General features: G+C 47.9%; 1 protein-coding gene across 1 annotated transcript in view; it reads right to left on the reverse strand.

Annotated features, from left to right (window-relative positions):
• Window positions 1-11,148: 11,148 nt before the first annotated feature.
• LOC119400107 (uncharacterized) overlaps window positions 11,149-17,885 on the reverse strand; it is a 76,448-nt gene continuing 69,711 nt past the window's right edge. Inside the window, exons 24-28 of the mRNA XM_037667051.2 lie at window positions 16,921-17,220; window positions 15,635-15,741; window positions 14,392-14,594; window positions 12,154-12,424; window positions 11,149-11,664 (exon numbers count right to left, since the gene is read on the reverse strand). Of these exons, the coding sequence (XP_037522979.2) occupies window positions 11,446-11,664; window positions 12,154-12,424; window positions 14,392-14,594; window positions 15,635-15,741; window positions 16,921-17,220 (1,100 nt within the window). The 3' untranslated portion in view covers window positions 11,149-11,445. The remainder of the gene's footprint in view (window positions 11,665-12,153; window positions 12,425-14,391; window positions 14,595-15,634; window positions 15,742-16,920; window positions 17,221-17,885) is intronic.

Raw genomic sequence — 17,885 nt, forward strand, 5'->3', positions numbered from 1 at the left:
ACACATGTATGAACCTCTTCAGCCGTTCACGATGGCTGGCCCTTGGGCAAGTGGTTCAACTTTGGCCGAGTGGCTGAATCGAGGGACGTGCCGACAAACAGAAAGACAGACAGAAAGACAGACAGAAGGACAGACAGAAAGACAGACCAAAATTTCTGCGTTTAAGTTCCCCAAGAAAGACTATCGTCTTTAAAAATGTTTCCTAATGGCGTTCTCTTTGTGAGCTTCGGTTCATTTGGGCCCGTGTCTGTGTGTATAACCTTTTTTTCTGTTATATATACATATATAATATATGATAATATTACTCAGCTATGGTAAGTGCTCAACACACAGGCATTCTTTAACACAGCTTTTGTCACCCGATACCTTAAATTAGGGAATAGGCCTCTCAAAACTGGTCGGGCATCATTGAAACAGCTAATTTTCACTTTTGCAGTTTTATGTTGCTTTTTGTGTGTCCTTTTCTTTTTCCTTTGAATTAGGTGCCCCTTCACATTAATTCACATAAGTTTAGAATGTGTCGCTAAAGTGAAAATTTCCCAAAAAAATAATTGCTAGGTTCGTTAATGGTATGGATACCTACAATAGCATCATGACGCCGAGATTGAGAGAACCTATGTGTGAGACATGATCAACCGTAAGCGCATTTCCACTCTAGAAAATCAAATTTTACGAGTGAAAAGTTCCGGCCTAGTCGGCACGCATTCAGGCTGGCACTGCATTCAGACTGGTTTTGACACTAACGCTACAAAGAGGCCAAATATGTAATCGCCCAACCAAGTTCTAGGCATCCTATGAAGAACCATCTCGCTGACCTCATCTCATCGGTTGTGTACTTACGTGGCTTGGCTCGCCAACATCACGACGGCCGCTGATAGGAATACTGTCCGAAGTCTCACTTTTCGAACATTCCTGCAGTGCCTTCCATATGCCACCTCCTCGTTTGACTGCCGGCCATTGACGGTCGCTTTCTTCGTGACAACGACGTTTGAAAGATCCTCGGTCAAAGCAACCATGGTCTTATTCTCTTAACGTCACACGAGATCACCGGACGCAACAGAAATCCGTACTGACTCCTCGCCCGGTGAACAAGTTCAGCGCACACTCAAGTATCGAAAGACGCTGGGTGAAAGACTTTGTTGACTAACTTGCGACTTTCTTCGTCACTTCTTGCATCGAGGTGCGTCACTTTCTTCGAGACATGCAGAGAAGGCAATGCGGGTGCAAAACAGAAAGAGAGAGAGAAAGGAAGCCGGGGAAGGGTGGAGAAGCAGTTTTATCAATGCGACGGCCTATTCATTATCTAAGCAACGGCTACCTGCTTTGCCGTCGTAAGCGGAGACGTGTCGTACTTCATAAGGATGAGTCTGGAGGTGAACTAAGTGGCCACGCACTCCCCCCTCCCGTGTCATTCAATCTGTCAAGATGAAACAGCAAACAGGGCAAATAGAAATTATCCCGAAGACAGATAGAGAATAGAGTGAGAAAGAATGCTAAATGACACGTTCCTCTTCCCCGAAGATTGCGGGATTGCATCCCGGCCGCGGCGGCTGCATTTTCGATGGAGGCGAAAATGTTTGAGGCCCGTGTACTTAGGTTTAGGTGCAAGTTAAAGAACCCCAAGTGGTCGAAATTTCCGGAGCCCTCCACTACGGCGTCCCTCATAATCATATCGTTGTTTTGGGACGTTAAACCCCAGATATTGTTATTACTCTTACTTCCTTTTTTTGCGCTATTTCGTCAAGTCGTTTCTCATGAAAAAAAAAGCAACCACATTAGAGTAAATCCAAAACTTGGCGAGCCCAATGCAACAGTGGAAGCGCACATATTGAAAAACAAGTTGCAATAAAGCTTGAATAAACAGAGGTAAAATGTCTCAGACTGACTGCCCGACGTTTCGATAGATGGACCATCTTTCCCATCCATGCTTTACCTCCACGATAGGCGTGGGGTGATCCCTTAATCCGGTCCGAGGTCCGAGCCGCTCAAGCTGATTCGCAAGAGCCCTTTCGGAAGTGCTGTGAGATTTTCTTTCTTGTTCTTGTTTTAATTTTTTTCTTTATATATGAAAGATATAGAAAGGTAGGCTACGTAGAGCTGGCTATCCTACCAACATATTTTTATTGCATAAACACGCAAAAACAAGAAAACTTGTTGGTGCTGCTGCTGTCGTATGCTTATATTTAAAAAGATGGGATGGGAGGCTGCTGTAGAGCTGGCTATCCCAACGTCGTGAACGAAAGTTAGTGATTGCATGTGTTGTTGTTGTTGTTGTTGTCGTCGTCGTCGTCGTCGTCGTCGTCGTCGTCGTCGTCGTCGTCGTTGTTGTTGTTGTTGTTGTTGTTGTTGTTGTTGTTGTTGTTGTTGTTGTTGTTCAGGGCATTTCTATACCGGGGCCTGCAACTGGCGATACGTCTCCATCGTGGCGGTTTCTAGAGACAAAGGGCGAGAAGATATGCGACCCAGTTTCTCATGGCTCTCTCTTTTCGTATAAATGCAAATTGCTTTCTTACTTCACGCGGATAAAAAAACAAAGTCACGCCGCATGAGCCTCATAAGACCGCGCCGTCATACATATCTCGCGAATCTTTGACAGCGTTCTGGAAAGAACACGCTTCGGGGCAGGCTAGATCAGCAGAGAGAGTGTGCAAAGTTTTTTTTAATGCGAAGCATTTCTTAGCGAACTTCTGCGACTTTGAGCGTATCTATCTATCTATCTATCTATCTATCTATCTATCTATCTATCTATCTATCTATCTATCTATCTATCTATCTATCTATCTATCTATCTATCCGCCTACGACTTTGTGCTCTCCTGGTCGCTTGGTTCATCGAATGTGCACCAAAATTGGTATGGCGTAACATGACTGTATGACGAACATAAATGTCAAGTCATAACATGAAAATCATGACACCCATGTCATGTACAGCATGATTTACATGCCACGATCATGGCGCGCTGGCGGCCGTTTCGCTAGTTTGATATACACCAAAATTGGTATCTTGCGACGTGACTCTGTGACGAACATAAATAACACGAGTTAACATGAAAATCATGACACGCATGTCATGCACAGCATGACTTACGTGCCACGCTCATGGTGCGCTGGCAGCCGTTTCGCTAGCTTTATATACACCAAAATTGGTATCTTGCGACGTGACCGTGTAACGAAAATAAATAACACGAGATAACATGAAAATCATGACACGCACGTCATGTACAGCATGACTTACGTGGCACGCTCATGGGGCGCTGGCGGCAGTTTCGCTAGCTTGATCTACCCCGAAATTGGTATTGCGCGACGTGACTGTATGACGAACATAAAAACTCGAGTTAACATGAAAATCATGACACGCATGTCATGTACAGCATGACTTACGTGCCACGCTCATGGAGCGCTGGCGGCAGTTTCGCTAGCTTGATATACACCAAAATTGGTATCTTGTGACGTGACTGTCTAATGAACATAAATAACACGAGTTAACATGAAAATCATGACACGCATGTCATGTACAGCATGACTTACGTGCCACGCTCATGGAGCGCTGGCGGCAGTTTCGCTAGCTTGATCTACCCCGAAATTGGTATTGCGCGACGTGACTGTGTAACGAACATAAATACACGAGTTAACATGAAAATCATGACACGCATGTCATGTACAGTATGACTTACGTGCCACGCACATGGGGCGCTGGCGGCGGTTTCGCTAGATTTATATACACCAAAATTGGTATCTTGTGACGTCACTGTGTGACGAACATAAAAACACGAGGTAACATGACAATCATGACTCGCAACATGCACAGCATGACACGTGCCACACTCATGGGGCGCTGGCGGCCATTTCGCTAGCTTGATCTACCCTGAAATTGGTATTGCGCGACGTGACTGTGTGACGAACATAAATAACACGAGTTAATATGAAAATCATGACACGCATGTCATGTACAGCATGACTTACGTGCCACGCTCATGGAGCGCTGGCGGCCATTTCACTAGCTTGCTCTACCCCGAAATTGGTATTGCGCGATGTGACTGTGTGGCGAACATAAAAACACGAGTTAACATGAAAATCATGACACGCATGTCACGTGCAGCATGACTTACGTGCCACGCTCATGGGGCGCTGGCGGCCGTTTCGCTAGCTTGATCTACCCCGAAATTGGTATTGCGCGACGTGACTGTGTAACGAACATAAATAACACGAGTTAACATGAAAATCATGACACGCATGTCATGTACAGCATGACTTCCGTGCCACGCTCATGGGGCGCTGGCGGCGGTTTCGCTAGCTGGATCTACACCGAAATTGGTATTGCGCGACGTGACTGTGTAACGAACAGAAATAACACGAGTTAACATGAAAATCATGACACGCATGTCATGTACAGCATGACTTCCGTGCCACGCTCATGGGGCGCTGGCGGCGGTTTCGCTAGCTAGATCTACCCCGAAATTGGTATTGCGCGACGTGACTGTGTAACGAACATAAATAACACGACTTAACATGAAAATCATGACACGCATGTCATGTACAGCATGACTTCCGTGCCACGCTCATGGAGCGCTGGCGGCCATTTCACTAGCTTGCTCTACCCCGAAATTGGTATTGCGCGATGTGACTGTGTGACGAACATAAAAACACGAGTTAACATGAAAATCATGACACGCATGTCACGTGCAGCATGACTTACGTGCCACGCTCATGGGGCGCTGGCGGCCGTTTCGCTAGCTTGATCTACCCTGAAATTGGTATTGCGCGACGTGACTATGTGACGAACATAATAACACGAGTTAACATGAAAATAATGACACGCATGTCATGTACAGCACCACTTACGTGCCACGATCATGGCGCGCTGGCGGCCGTTTCGCTAGCTTGATCTACCCGGGAATTGGTTTTGCGCGACGTGACTGTGTGACGAACATAAAAACACGAGTTAACATGAAAATCATGACACGCATGTCACGTACAGCATGACTTACGTGCCACGCTCATGGGGTGCTGGCGGCCGTTTCGCTAGCTTGATATACACCAAAATTGGTATCTTGCGACGTAACCGTGTGAGGAACATAAATACCACGAGTTAACGTGAAAGTCATGACACGTATGTCATGTACAGCATGACTTGCGTGCCACGCTCATGGGGCGCTGGCGGCCGTTTCTCTAGCTTGATCGACCCCGAAGTTGGTATTGCGCGACGTGACTGTGTAACGAACATAAATAACACGAGTTAACATGAAAATCATGACACGCATGTCATGTACAGCATGACTTCCGTGCCACGCTCATGGGGCGCTGGCGGCGGTTTCGCTAGCTAGATCTACACCGAAATTGGTATTGCGCGACGTGACTGTGTAACGAACAGAAATAACACGAGTTGACATGAAAATCATGACACGCATGTCATGTACAGCATGACTTCCGTGCCACGCTCATGGGGCGCTGGCGGCGGTTTCGCTAGCTAGATCTACCCCGAAATTGGTATTGCGCGACGTGACTGTGTAACGAACATAAATAACACGAGTTAACATGAAAATCATGACACGCATGTCATGTACAGCATGACTTCCGTGCCACGCTCATGGAGCGCTGGCGGCCATTTCACTAGCTTGCTCTACCCCGAAATTGGTATTGCGCGATGTGACTGTGTGGCGAACATAAAAACACGAGTTAACATGAAAATCATGACACGCATGTCACGTGCAGCATGACTTACGTGCCACGCTTATGGGGCGCTGGCGGCCGTTTCGCTAGCTTGATCTACCCTGAAATTGGTATTGCGCGACGTGACTGTGTGACGAACATAAAAACACGAGTTAACATGAAAATCATGACACGCATGTCACGTACAGCATGACTTACGTGCCACGCTCATGGGGTGCTGGCGGCCGTTTCGCTAGCTTGATATACACCAAAATTGGTATCTTGCGACGTAACCGTGTGAGGAACATAAATACCACGAGTTAACGTGAAAGTCATGACACGTATGTCATGTACAGCATGACTTGCGTGCCACGCTCATGGGGCGCTGGCGGCCGTTTCTCTAGCTTGATCGACCCCGAAGTTGGTATTGCGCGACGTTACTGTGTGACTAACATAAATAATAGGAGTCAACATGAAAACCATGACACGCATTTTCCTCAATGACATACAAGACGATGTATGCAGCTCTTTGCTGGCTGCTTCGCATTACATCGATTCCCACAATGCGTGGGATCTGCCGGCTTTTTTTAAAAAAACGAGTGACCGGAAGCATTCGGGGAATGGCGGTTTTATGTAGAGACGATGATTACGTCGGAGTGGCGTGCACGGCAGCGGCGACCTTTGTAGAGAAAACGTGCAAAGCGAGCTCCCCGCGCGCAGCTCTATGGTTTCTTTGGTAAGGCATAAGTACTCACTTGCGTAACAAGGAGCCTATTTCGTTAGGCCCTTTCATTTATTCTTTCCTTACTTCTTCCTTTTTCTTTTGTTTTCATTTTCTTTCTGCAATATGGATTGCTTTCTCGCGTGCACATTGTGTAGAGAGCTTTTTTACAGCAAAACTGTCTTAATCTACCCTGTGTTGTCGTCGTTGTCGTAGTAGTAGTAGTAGTAGTAGTAGTAGTAGTAGTAGTAGTAGTAGTAGTAGTAGTAGTAGTAGCAGCAGCAGTAGTAGTAGTAGTAGTGGTAGTTTTCGTTGCGTTGGTCACGTGAACGGAGGGGTAGTGGATATATAAGTAGAACGAAATGCTGGCGATGCCCTGAATGATGATGGTGATGATGATGATACTTTTTTCTTCCGAAAGCAATTATCATCATCAATGCAGCTACGCTGTCCGACGGCTCTTTTTTTTTTCAATCGTTTTCATTTCCTATGAGCTACCGTATACCTGTACAACTGTGCGATGCACCAGCACATCCAACATGGCCCGCAAAGAAGTTCGAAAATCGCTGGGAATCCCTGAACCACCACAGCCTCAGCCGCATGCCTTAAGCTACGCTGCTGCAGCCCGACGCACCCGCCCCCCCTCCACGCCCGCAGAGCTTCAGTACCACCGCAGAGCCTCAGAGCCTCAGTACCACCGCACAGCCGCAGCTAACATCCATGCTCTCTGCAAGGTCATCCTTCATGCCGCCGCAAGGTCTTCAGAGTTCGCTGCTAAGCTCTAGGGGGCAGGTTCGATTCCCTGCCACGGCGGCCGCATTTTGATGGGGCTTCGGCCGCATTTCAACGAATGCTTTGTGTGCTCGGTGATCCATCACCTTAGGACCCAGAAGCGTTACCGTGGCTCAATTTTAGGGGCGAAGCTCCTTAAGGCGGCACCCGTTCGTCCCTCGTAGTCGTCGTCATCGTAGTAGTCCGTAACAAGTCTTACGCTTTGACCTCCAAGATGGTGCCGGTGGGAGATTTCTCCTGTGCGTTCTTGAACAATAAAAAATTCGCAGCGTGCGCGTTAACTAAAAGCCGAATTCTTCTGTCTCTCATTCCCCATTAGCAGCCATTGGCATGTTCCAGTAGGAAACGTTAGTAGAAGTAGAAGTGTAAGTGTTAGCTAAAAGCCGACTTCTTCTGTCTCTCATTCCCATTAGCAGCCATTGTTTACCTCCAAGGTAGTGCCTGGTGAGATTTCTCCTGTGCGTGATTAAACAATAAAAATTTTGTTCAAAACGCCGTTGATTGATGAAATAAACCAACGAAAGACGCCAGATGTTTTGTAAAAGCAGAACGAAAGAACGCCAGATGTTTTTCTTAAAGTGTAGTAGTAGTAGTTGTATGTAGCCACCTCGCCCGATCGTCAACGGGCGAGGTGGACCGGCAACGGCGCGAGGACCCTGCCGTACGAGAGTTAAATCACACTAAAGACATACTTTGCGGGCGATACACTCTAGTGAGCTTTCGACTTTTCGTCTTAATGTACATGATAAAGAAATTATTTCTACGAAAAACGCAAGGCACACCTTGAGCAATATATTTGGTTTTGGGACGCTAAATGGAACCATGAGGCGATGCGAAGCCGGAGCAGGCTAGTGAAAGAAACCCACGTGACCGGTATGGCAAATTGAGGCGCCATCTGTTGACTGGGATCAGAGTTAAAATCTGCGTTCCGTCTCTTTCCTCCCAACTCTCTTCAACCCCCTCTCTGGCGGGATCAACTCCCTTTCCTGCGGGAGGCGCGCTTTCCGCCGCCTTGCTGGCGCCGCCGACTTTGAAATCCGTTAGAAAGTTTCGTGTCTGGCGTTGGTAAGGCGTGCGTTAGCCGTCGTCGCTCGTCCGTTTCATGGTGCTCGCTCGCTGTGTGCTTGTGCGACGCGATGTTTTACGACTCGCGCTGTTCGTGCATAGTGCTTTGTTGCTTGAATACTTCCAGAACAAGTCCCGGAATATATGTGCCGGCCCCCAAAAGAACGACAGGTGAGCGTGCCCTTTGACAGACAGACAACGAACTTTGAGTCGCGGTTTTCATTGTGTCAATTTGAACTCACGTCCATACCGAGTAGCTGTTCTTTGCAGTGGGGCTTCAGTTAATGTTTTCAAAAATGTCTGATTTGAAAAGGGCACGATGCTGCGTTTAAATCGTTATACGAACAAGCAGTGGACATGAAGCCCATGCGACGTAACTATAGTTACAGGTTTACAACTCTCACAGAATGTTTGAGTGTGTGCTTTGCATTTGTCTCCGGTTAATTACTCTCCATCGCCTATAACCACGTTTGTGAGACATTAGGTAGATGTATGAAAACTTGTGCTGCGCTGAGACGAACAAACGAGTTAACTTTTGCACGAGTCGACGGCGCTCTTTATCTGATTGAAACTTGCCCTTTTCTTTAGGGTGTATTTCGGAACGCAACACAGCTGATCGGTGCGCCCAGAGAAAAGCTGAAGAACTGCAGAATCGGCGCACTTCAAGAAGAGATGCCATGAATCATCCGATATCAGTCGTTCATTTTCTTCGCGTTTATCATCACTAGTTATGTGAAGATCAACGTTTTTGGAAATGTAGTCAATAAAGTGCGGCCAATATTAGTTGTGTTATATGTGGAGTTCATTTTGACATCTTTAAAATGATATTTACATTATTATTCTACTTTTAGGTATTTCAACTGCTTTCATTGTTTTTGCATTTCAGGAATTGTTCAATTTTGTTATGATAATTTTGTGCAATATCGTGCGCATATATCAGAAGCTGTTCTGCACTTTTGTCAGTATAAATATTGTGTTTTTGAATATGTGCCCTAGTGTTATGTTCTGTTTTTTTTTCACTGTTCTTTAAATTCTTAACATTGCCGAGAACTTTCGTGTTGTTTAGTGATCATGAACACGTGTATGTTAATAACCTGAGCCTGTATCGCACCACATTTGATAGAATGTTGATTTTCGGAAACGAGGAGAATAAAAAGAGACCAAAGATATTTTGTGTTGTGAGTGGAATTCATTCTTTTGCGTTCTGGCACATGCTGCACGACTGCAGTGTTTGCAGAATGCCTGATTGCAAATTGCGCACATTCAAACGCGCAACGAACGCGCGGCGCAGCACGCGCAGCGGATGCAAAAAAAAAAAAAAAAAAAGCGCCCGGCGCGCTGCACGGCGCAGCACGCGGAGGAGGGGCGAGGGGGTCATAAAAGAAAGGGAGAGGGAGCCCGCGCACGCAAACAAAACAAAAAGAGAAAAACCCGGCGCGCGCGAGGGTGCTAGGAGAGGAGGCGCGGCTGGTGTTAGTGTTGCCATGACGACGCATACCGTGTGCGCCGCCATTCTGCCGTTCGAGTCTCTGAATCCCAGCCGCCAGGATATTAACTGAAGGGACGTTTGGCGCTGCCAGCGCTGACGTCATGAATTAAGGCATCCTATGGGAGGTATACGGAGTAACCTCCCCCTGGCCGGAGCACTTGCACGATCGCGTTCCGTTGGCTTTCGTTGGGCATGCTACCGACCTCGCGTCGTGGAACGCGCGTCCTGTCTTCCCTCTAGCCTTGCCTTTAATTCGCACAGGGCGAGCGGGGAATGCGGTCGCTCTTGGCGCTCTTTCGCTCGGGAGCGGACTTCTTCCTTGCATTTCACCGATCACAAGTGATAATGAAGGGACCACGTAAACCAACAGTACAATAAAAGTTTGATGTTTAAATATATACACGATGTTTCACACTCTTTATATTATGTACTGGGCGCATTTCACGGAAGAGTTTCACGGTTTACAGATGATTCCCTCCGTAGCTTCGCCCCACTCATCATCATTCACCCCGTGGATATGCTGTGATTTTTTTCTACCAATTGGCTTTTTTACCACTAAATTAGCGCTTTGGGTAGTTCTTATACCCCTCTTCGTTTATCTTGATTGGCTTTACGCCCGTTATTGCTTACAGTAGGAGCGGGCATGCCCCCACTTTGTTTTAATGTTCTTTTCCTATTCGGATGGCGAAGAGTTTGGAGTGCGGGCCAAAATGCAAAGAACACTCGTGTGGCTAAATTTAGGTGCACCTTAAAGAACCCCGGGTGGTCCCTATTAATCCGCAGTCCCCCACTAGTGTGTGCCTCATAATTATATATCGTGGTTTTGGCACGTAAAACCTCAGCAATTAGTAAGGTCTTCGGAGCCCGCTGGCACGTGCGACCCAGTCGCGCCTCGTAAGGCACGGATGAAGCAGTGCCACACATTGCGTCAAAAATATGACAACGGAATGAGTGAATCCCTTTTATTTCCAAAGTGTTCAGGAGAAGCCATGGAGCATCTTTTTGGTTTGCACAGGCGTCGTATTTGATTGTCTCGGGCTGACAGACGTGGAAACTTGCCCCTGCTAATAACATGTCCTTTTTTTCCACGTCAAACAAGACAGCCGTTGCTTGCTGAAACAAATCGGAAGGTACCTACATATGCGGTGCAAGAATGTCTCCAACTTGCCGAGCCGTTCCCACAGCAGTTCCTTGTGGAATGCAGCAACTGTGTTTCTGCCCAATATATTCTTAAAAAATGACCACCGTAGCGGGCTTTCCTACATGAATTGTAGAGAAGTTACTCTCATGAACACAGTCAAAAGAACATTCACGGTGTACTGGTCCTGCGTCTATGTTAAGGTGAAAGCCTCAAATGCCTCATCAAAAGAGGAGGAGGGGGTTGAGATCACTATATCGAATGAGAGAGAAGGAACAGAAGAATATGGCTTTCGCCTTCTAAGGAACCCTGTGTTGTTGTTGTTTTATTCGAGTAAGCCTGGTAGGGATCACGTCCTCCGTTGTCCTCCTGGACTAGACAAGTGTCGTATTGCCGGCTATTACGGAGAAGTTTGTTCATTTTCCTGCTTGATGTAGACTTCCTCGGTTACAAGCAGAAATATAACATTGGTTTACTTGCACCACTTGAGAAGCCATCACTCGGGTTTGTCCGCTTAAACCATTGTTCAAGCTGCAGGAGAGGCGTCCGGCCGTTTCTCACAAAGCACGGAGGGACAGTGAAGGTCCGCCTGCTAGTAGACGATTTTCTCCTTGATCCAGTTGTGATAGTTGGTGACCCTGGTGTAGTACCCGTAGCTCCCCCTGCGGCCGCATCCCACGCCCCAGCTGACAATGCCGATAACGTACCAGCGATTCTTGCGTCGCACCACGAAGGGACCTCCGCTGTCTCCCTGACAGGCGTCGCCCACTATCTCCTGCGCGTATCCCGCACAGAACATATTGTCCGTGACCTGCAAAACAAGACGAAAAGCAAAAACAAATTGGACCAATAGTACGCACACTGACACGCTAAGAAACCGCTTGTACTCAATTCCTATGCGTAGCTAAGTCAACGACATCAATAGAATGTGAGACTTGACTAGTCGGTTAATGTTTATTATCTTAGGCAGTGCTGAAGACGGCAACACAGGACAAAAAGTACCACAGGACAAGGACTTTGTCCCGTAGCGCTCTTCTTTGCCTTAAGCTGCTGCATTTTTCGCTGCCGTAAAAAAAATCATTAGCATCGTCTGAGCCCGTTTCACGACAACTTTCGTAGACCGGAAGCTGTCCTAACGGCACACGCCAGAGAATTGTGACGTTAGACGTGTTATTAGCAAGTACGGTGGTCCAGTGGCAAGAATTCCTTTCGAAAAGCTTTCAGAACTGGTGGTGGTGGTGGTGGTGGACCGTGGGAGCGGTTTGTGTGTTGTAAATGATGATGGTGGCGTTGAAAATACCTTGTTCACCGTCGCGTTTCGGCAGACGTCTTGGTCCACGATGGGCAGCTCGATCTCCTGCAGGTACCGGGGCAGCGTGTGGACGTCCTCGGCGAGCTGACCCCATCCGGTGACCTTGCCCTTGCGCACACCATCCGTCGAGTTGAACTGGTCGCGCTCGATGGCCGCGCTGTCGCCCAGGCACGCCGGCTGGATGTAGTCCGTGAATTTCACCCGGTCGGCGAGCAGAAGCAGCGCTAAGTCGTTGTCGAACGTGTTCGCGTCGAACTGCCTGCAAATTGACGAGACCGTGGCGCTCCGCTGACCTTTTCTTAGACCAGTAGAGAGGTTTATTTTGACCGCAATCTTAACATATGTGAATACCGGGTTACCGGAGCTGTTGACGGTTGACGGCAGTAGCAGAGCAGCTGGCGAACTCTTGCGGTAAAACTACCATAGGCTTGTGCAGGGTTGTCTGTTAAAGGGGGTAAAGTTTCCTCGAAGCTCTTCAGAAGGGAGGACGTTTGGGCGTGTTGGTAGTTGATCGCACTTCAGGAAACATAGCGCGCTAAACGAACACGAGACGAGACGAAGACAGGACAAGCCCTTACTTTCAACTAAGGTTTTATTGCGTATCCCGGGCATACATAAACGCGCATCTGAAACTGCAAGAGGAAACGAAGTGGCAGAAAGAAAGAAGGCAAATGGACACGTGTCTGTCATTTTACCTAAGTGCTTGATTGTTTGGCTTAGACGACACATTTCCATTCACCTTCTTTCTTACTGCGAGTTGTTTCCTCTTGCAGGTTCAGATGTGCCTTTACATATGCCCAGCATCTACAATAAAAGCTTAGTTGAGAGTAAGCGCTTGTCCTGGCTTCGTTTGGTGCGTTTTGTTTTTTGAAGTACGTTCATCGAAGCACACCCTCCCTCCTCCCTCTCTTTGAACGAGTCCAAACGACAATGTTGGCAATAACAATGTTGGCAATGGATGCCAGAATGAAAGTAAAAGTGATGACGTGCTTCGCACAACGAACGACCTGCATTTGGTCCCCGGCATTCCTGGGGTAAAGGCGGAAAGCAAACAGTTCTTGGTATGCAACAATACGAGTCCTTGGCTGTCATTATCGTCAAAAACCTGTGTGGCCTAGCAATGACGGAACAGGTCCGCCTAAGTAAATATACGGTGCTGACTTAGCGCCCTCCTTAAATTATTAGGAGGAGGGGGGGCCTCGCTCCCCCCCTCCTGCCCCCACCCCCTGTGCGCACGCTTATGTTACCTACAATACATTTGAATTTCTTTTTAAGCTGTGTCAGTGTTCTCGTCGAAAGAATATAATGAAAGTACTGTGCCTTAATGGTTAACTCACCCTCAATGCAACACGGGCGTGTTAGTGGTAATTCTTCACTCATAGGCTACAGCGCTAAGCGGAGGAGGGCAGCAGAAAGAAGAGGTCATAGCCATAGGCGTGCGCACAGGGGGGGGGGGGGGGGGGCGCAATATCTGCCCCGCACATTGGCCCTTCTGGTCACCTAAGAGAGGGGGGGGGGGGCAAAATCTGCCCCATACATTGAATTAGTAGGGTGGGGGCACTGCGATGAACCCCCCTGATGGGGAACCCTGCGCACGCCTATGGTCATAGCTCTTCTTTTCCATACTCCACAAGCCATACCCCACGAAACGTATATGCGTGTGTGGATGTGTGCGCGAATGAGGGAGTGCTAAGTTGCGTCTAGTTGCTTTATTATGACGGCTTACCAACTAAAGCAGCATCAAGTTGTATTAAGGTCATAAGAGGCTAACTTGCGACGTAATCTATTCATTTGAGCACACAGCGCTTGAGGAAACACGTACACAGAGGGCAAAGAACGAGGAAGGGCACTGACTGCCAACAGTGGATTTCCTGGGCGTTAACATATATAAGCGGCCGGAAAAAGGAGGCTTGGAAACCACGAAAGAAAATAGACTTGTGCGCATGGGTGACACGGCGACAAGACAACAAGATGCTTTCGATTATTGACTTCGATAGCGGTATTCCTTCTCTGTTAGGGTGAGCAAAGGGGCACTGACGCACTCCTCACCTTTGCACATGATCGTCAGCACCCGTACTCGTTCTTTGCCCTCTGTCTGTGTGTTTCCTCAAGCGCTGTGTATTCGAATGGATCCTCACCAACGAGCTCGCCTCAACACCCTTTTAAGTCGCGTAATCTATTCCTGCGATTATCACTGCGACGCATCCCAAGCGTGGACGCACTTACGGGTGGAAGTAGACGTCGGCGATCTTGGTGACGACCTCCTCGGGTTCGACTTCGAGCCGGTCGTGCTCGCCCAGGCGTGCTTCGACTTCGGCCGGCTGGATCAACTCGTGCCGAAAGCAGTGCGCCGCCGACAGCACCCACCGGTCGGTCAGCAGAGTGCCTCCGCAGAACGCTCTCCCCAAAGACGGCGACCAGAACATCACCTGCCCGAGTTAATTGGCAATAATTACAAAAACTTCCAGGGTCCCTTATGCATTCACTTAAGACGACTCGAAGGGGAAAGCCATCTTTTTATTCCTCTCAGCCGATGTGCTGGTGCTGCCCCGCCACACTTCGAAAGTGTTCTGCACCTAACGTGGTTTTGCACTGCCTCCAAGAAGTGAGCCATTTATAGTATAGTATAGCAATGGGTGGGAAAAAAAAGTGAGGCTGAGAAGGACCGATGTGAGGGTGATTAGGAGCGAAAGGAGGAGGTGAGTGGGTAAAGCATAGTATAGTCATGTGTAGTATATGAGAGCAAGGGGGTGTAAACAAGGAGTTAGAGTGAGAAGCAAGGAAAGGAGGAGGGGATGGTCGTCAGCTCCGCTGGTTCCTTAGTCCTCGCACCACTCGTGCGTAGATGCCGCGATTCTTTTTTTTAGATGCGAAGCAGCTTTTGCTCGGGGCTGTGTCCGACGCTGGTGGTGGCGTCCGCACTCCACTGCGCATGCACCTACCCTCTCTCCCACTCTGCTCCTTTACGCAGGTGTTCGGTCGCCTTCTCTCCTCTCCTTCCCCGCGCTGCAGCCACGGCGCAGCCTCTTCTCCCACGTGATGCAGCCGCGCCGCAGCCAAATACAACCTGTAACCCACTCTCTCCTTTCCATCCCCCATTTCATGTGTCTATAAGCGCGTGCGCTCGGTTGGCTTCCGTCAATCTCGCTTCGCTCCCGTTCAGATGAGTTGTAACGTCAACGTCAGCACCACTCGTTCACTCGGAGCTAACGGAAAGCAACGCACAAACACAACGTAATGATAACACAAACACTAAATACAAACCTCACACACTAACGGAAATTCCGAGTGAATGTAACGGAAACTTGGTGTGCGCCCCAATGTTTCTTCGCATCCCCTCATGGTTCCCTTGAGTGAGAGATGTTGTAACTTTTTTAATCAGAAAGCCTTACAAATCTGGAAACGACGACACCTGCATCGCTTCTGATAATTTACCGGCCGAGGAGTGACAGAACATCATCCCTCTCACCTGCCACGGATAGGCACCCTTCACGGTGTCCTCTCCGCCAACAATCTTGCCTTTCGGTCTGGGTGGCCTCATTGCGTTGGCGCGGCTGACGATAGGATTGCCACAAACTGAAAAGAAATAGTGCATTTCGTACTCAGCAGCTAGTAAGGCAACCATGCATATCTTTTTCAGTGATAACTTGTTAATGGTTCCTCAGGAAACGTGCGTAACTCAAGAGAAGCGCTGGGATAGTTCTGTGGCAATGACGATGCGTTAATCACGGGATAGGAAGTTCGATTCCCGGACGTTGGTATTGCATGTACATCAGAGGCAATGTGTTAATGCTTATGTGGCCGGTCATCTGGCCCACTTTAACAGTGTTCTATTTTACCAAATTAGTATGACGACAGAAAGGTTAATATCTGAGCTAGTTGTTACATGTCAACTTAACGTAGCAACGCGAAACTATGGGACAAGAAAGGCAACACGTTTAGGATGCGTTAATGTTAAGGCATTTCCTACGTGTTTAAATGCCTTGTTTATTCTTCCGACTCTCCATGTTCACTTGTTTCTTTTTATCGCCATTAAAACGGAAGCAGTGGCCATTTTACGGCTAGTGCGAAGTAATCTTGGGCTGTAATGTGACTCTCCGGCAATAAAGGAAGATATCATGCGAGCCTGTCGCACTTGGAATAACACCGTATTCTACAGCGACATTCCCCATTCGAGAACTTCGCACAACTCTTTGCGACACGCATTATGTTCAACTGTCTATAAGTGCGTGATGTTTACACAATTTGATGCCAAGGTCCTGGACACCAAGTTTAAAGTGGAAGAGTTAGAATAAATTATAGTGTATTCTGCAGCAATTAATTTTAATTACAAGTTAAGTAACTATATCATTATCGCACTCTCAGTCATGTGATTTTTTCTTCATAAACCGGATTCAACGACCCGCTCAAGTAACATACGATAGTTAACTGCTGGCAGCGAGCATTCCTAAAAAGACTTTAAAAATATTCTGAAATTCCTGCCGAACTGTCTGACGTCCAGCATCTCGTTAAATACGTTACTGCCTTCACCGAAGCGACCATGTGTAGCAAAATATTTCAGCCAGAAGCGATATAAAAGAACTTTAAGCACCAAGAATGCTTAATTTACTATTACTTCAGTTTATGGTCTCCTCCTCGCCAATAGGGAACAGAAATTGCAAAAGTAATTCGCGTCTCCAAATGACGGCTCCGGGTCGCAAAGGGACAACTTCGAGCCTCCATCTTCCCCGGTGTTTCAAGGGTTGAAAAACTCACTCTCCTCGACACTGATCCTGGGCATGACCCTGTACAGAGCAGATTTCTGGAGGCTGCACTTGTTGTGGCGGTCAGTGGCAACGCAAGTGTATACAGCAGTGTCCTTGGGCGCGGCGTCACTGACGTAAGCAAGCCCGTTGCCCAGATCCCGGGACCGGTTGCTGGTCGGGAACGGCAGGCCGTTGCGTAGCCACGCTATCTTGACGTCCGACGCAGGCTCCAGTGAGATCTGGGCGGCGCACTGCAGGACCATCGTCTCACCCTGGGGAAGCTCCTCGTCCTTGGGACTCTTGCGGAATACTGGAATGTAGGCGTACGGTAGCGCAATGAAACGAGTGTTGATTGTACGTGGAACACCGTTGCAGTGTTCCTTGAACAAGTGGTCGTGGAACACGCTGCAGTGAAACACCGCTACAGGCGCTGTGGTGGTACTTGGCTCCCCCTAATGCAGACCCCTCCGCGCGCCTATGGTCACTACTAAATACACCGACCACTAGGGTACCTATCAGGATTATCGACGAAGTGGCGTAGGCTTATAAGACTACAGAAGTTGTACTGATGGACAGCCATTGTTGCTGGGATGGTCGATTAATACTTTCAGAAGGGTTGCTGTTCGGGCGAGTTGGTGTTTCATAACAGCAGCATGTATTAGCGCGACACATGTAAGAAAAGGAACCACGGAACAGACGAAGAGGCATGTGGCGCCTATTTGTCTCTCGTGTGTGTCGTGGTTTTTTGCTTATACGTGCAGCACTAATACATGCTGCGATTCGTACTATTCGAACAGACCATAAACTGTGGTCTCTATATCACTCCCCTAGCTTGTATCCCTCCAAATCCTTCCTTTTTCTCGATGATTCAACATAGTCCTGTGGTATATTCCATTATACTTGTACTTATCCGTTGTCTCTTTCTTGGTGTGCGCTGTCATTCATAGTATCATTGGTACCGTCTACTTACGGATG

The sequence above is a fragment of the Rhipicephalus sanguineus genome, chromosome 7, assembly GCF_013339695.2.
Source record: "Rhipicephalus sanguineus isolate Rsan-2018 chromosome 7, BIME_Rsan_1.4, whole genome shotgun sequence".
Classification (NCBI taxonomy): domain Eukaryota; kingdom Metazoa; phylum Arthropoda; class Arachnida; order Ixodida; family Ixodidae; genus Rhipicephalus; species Rhipicephalus sanguineus.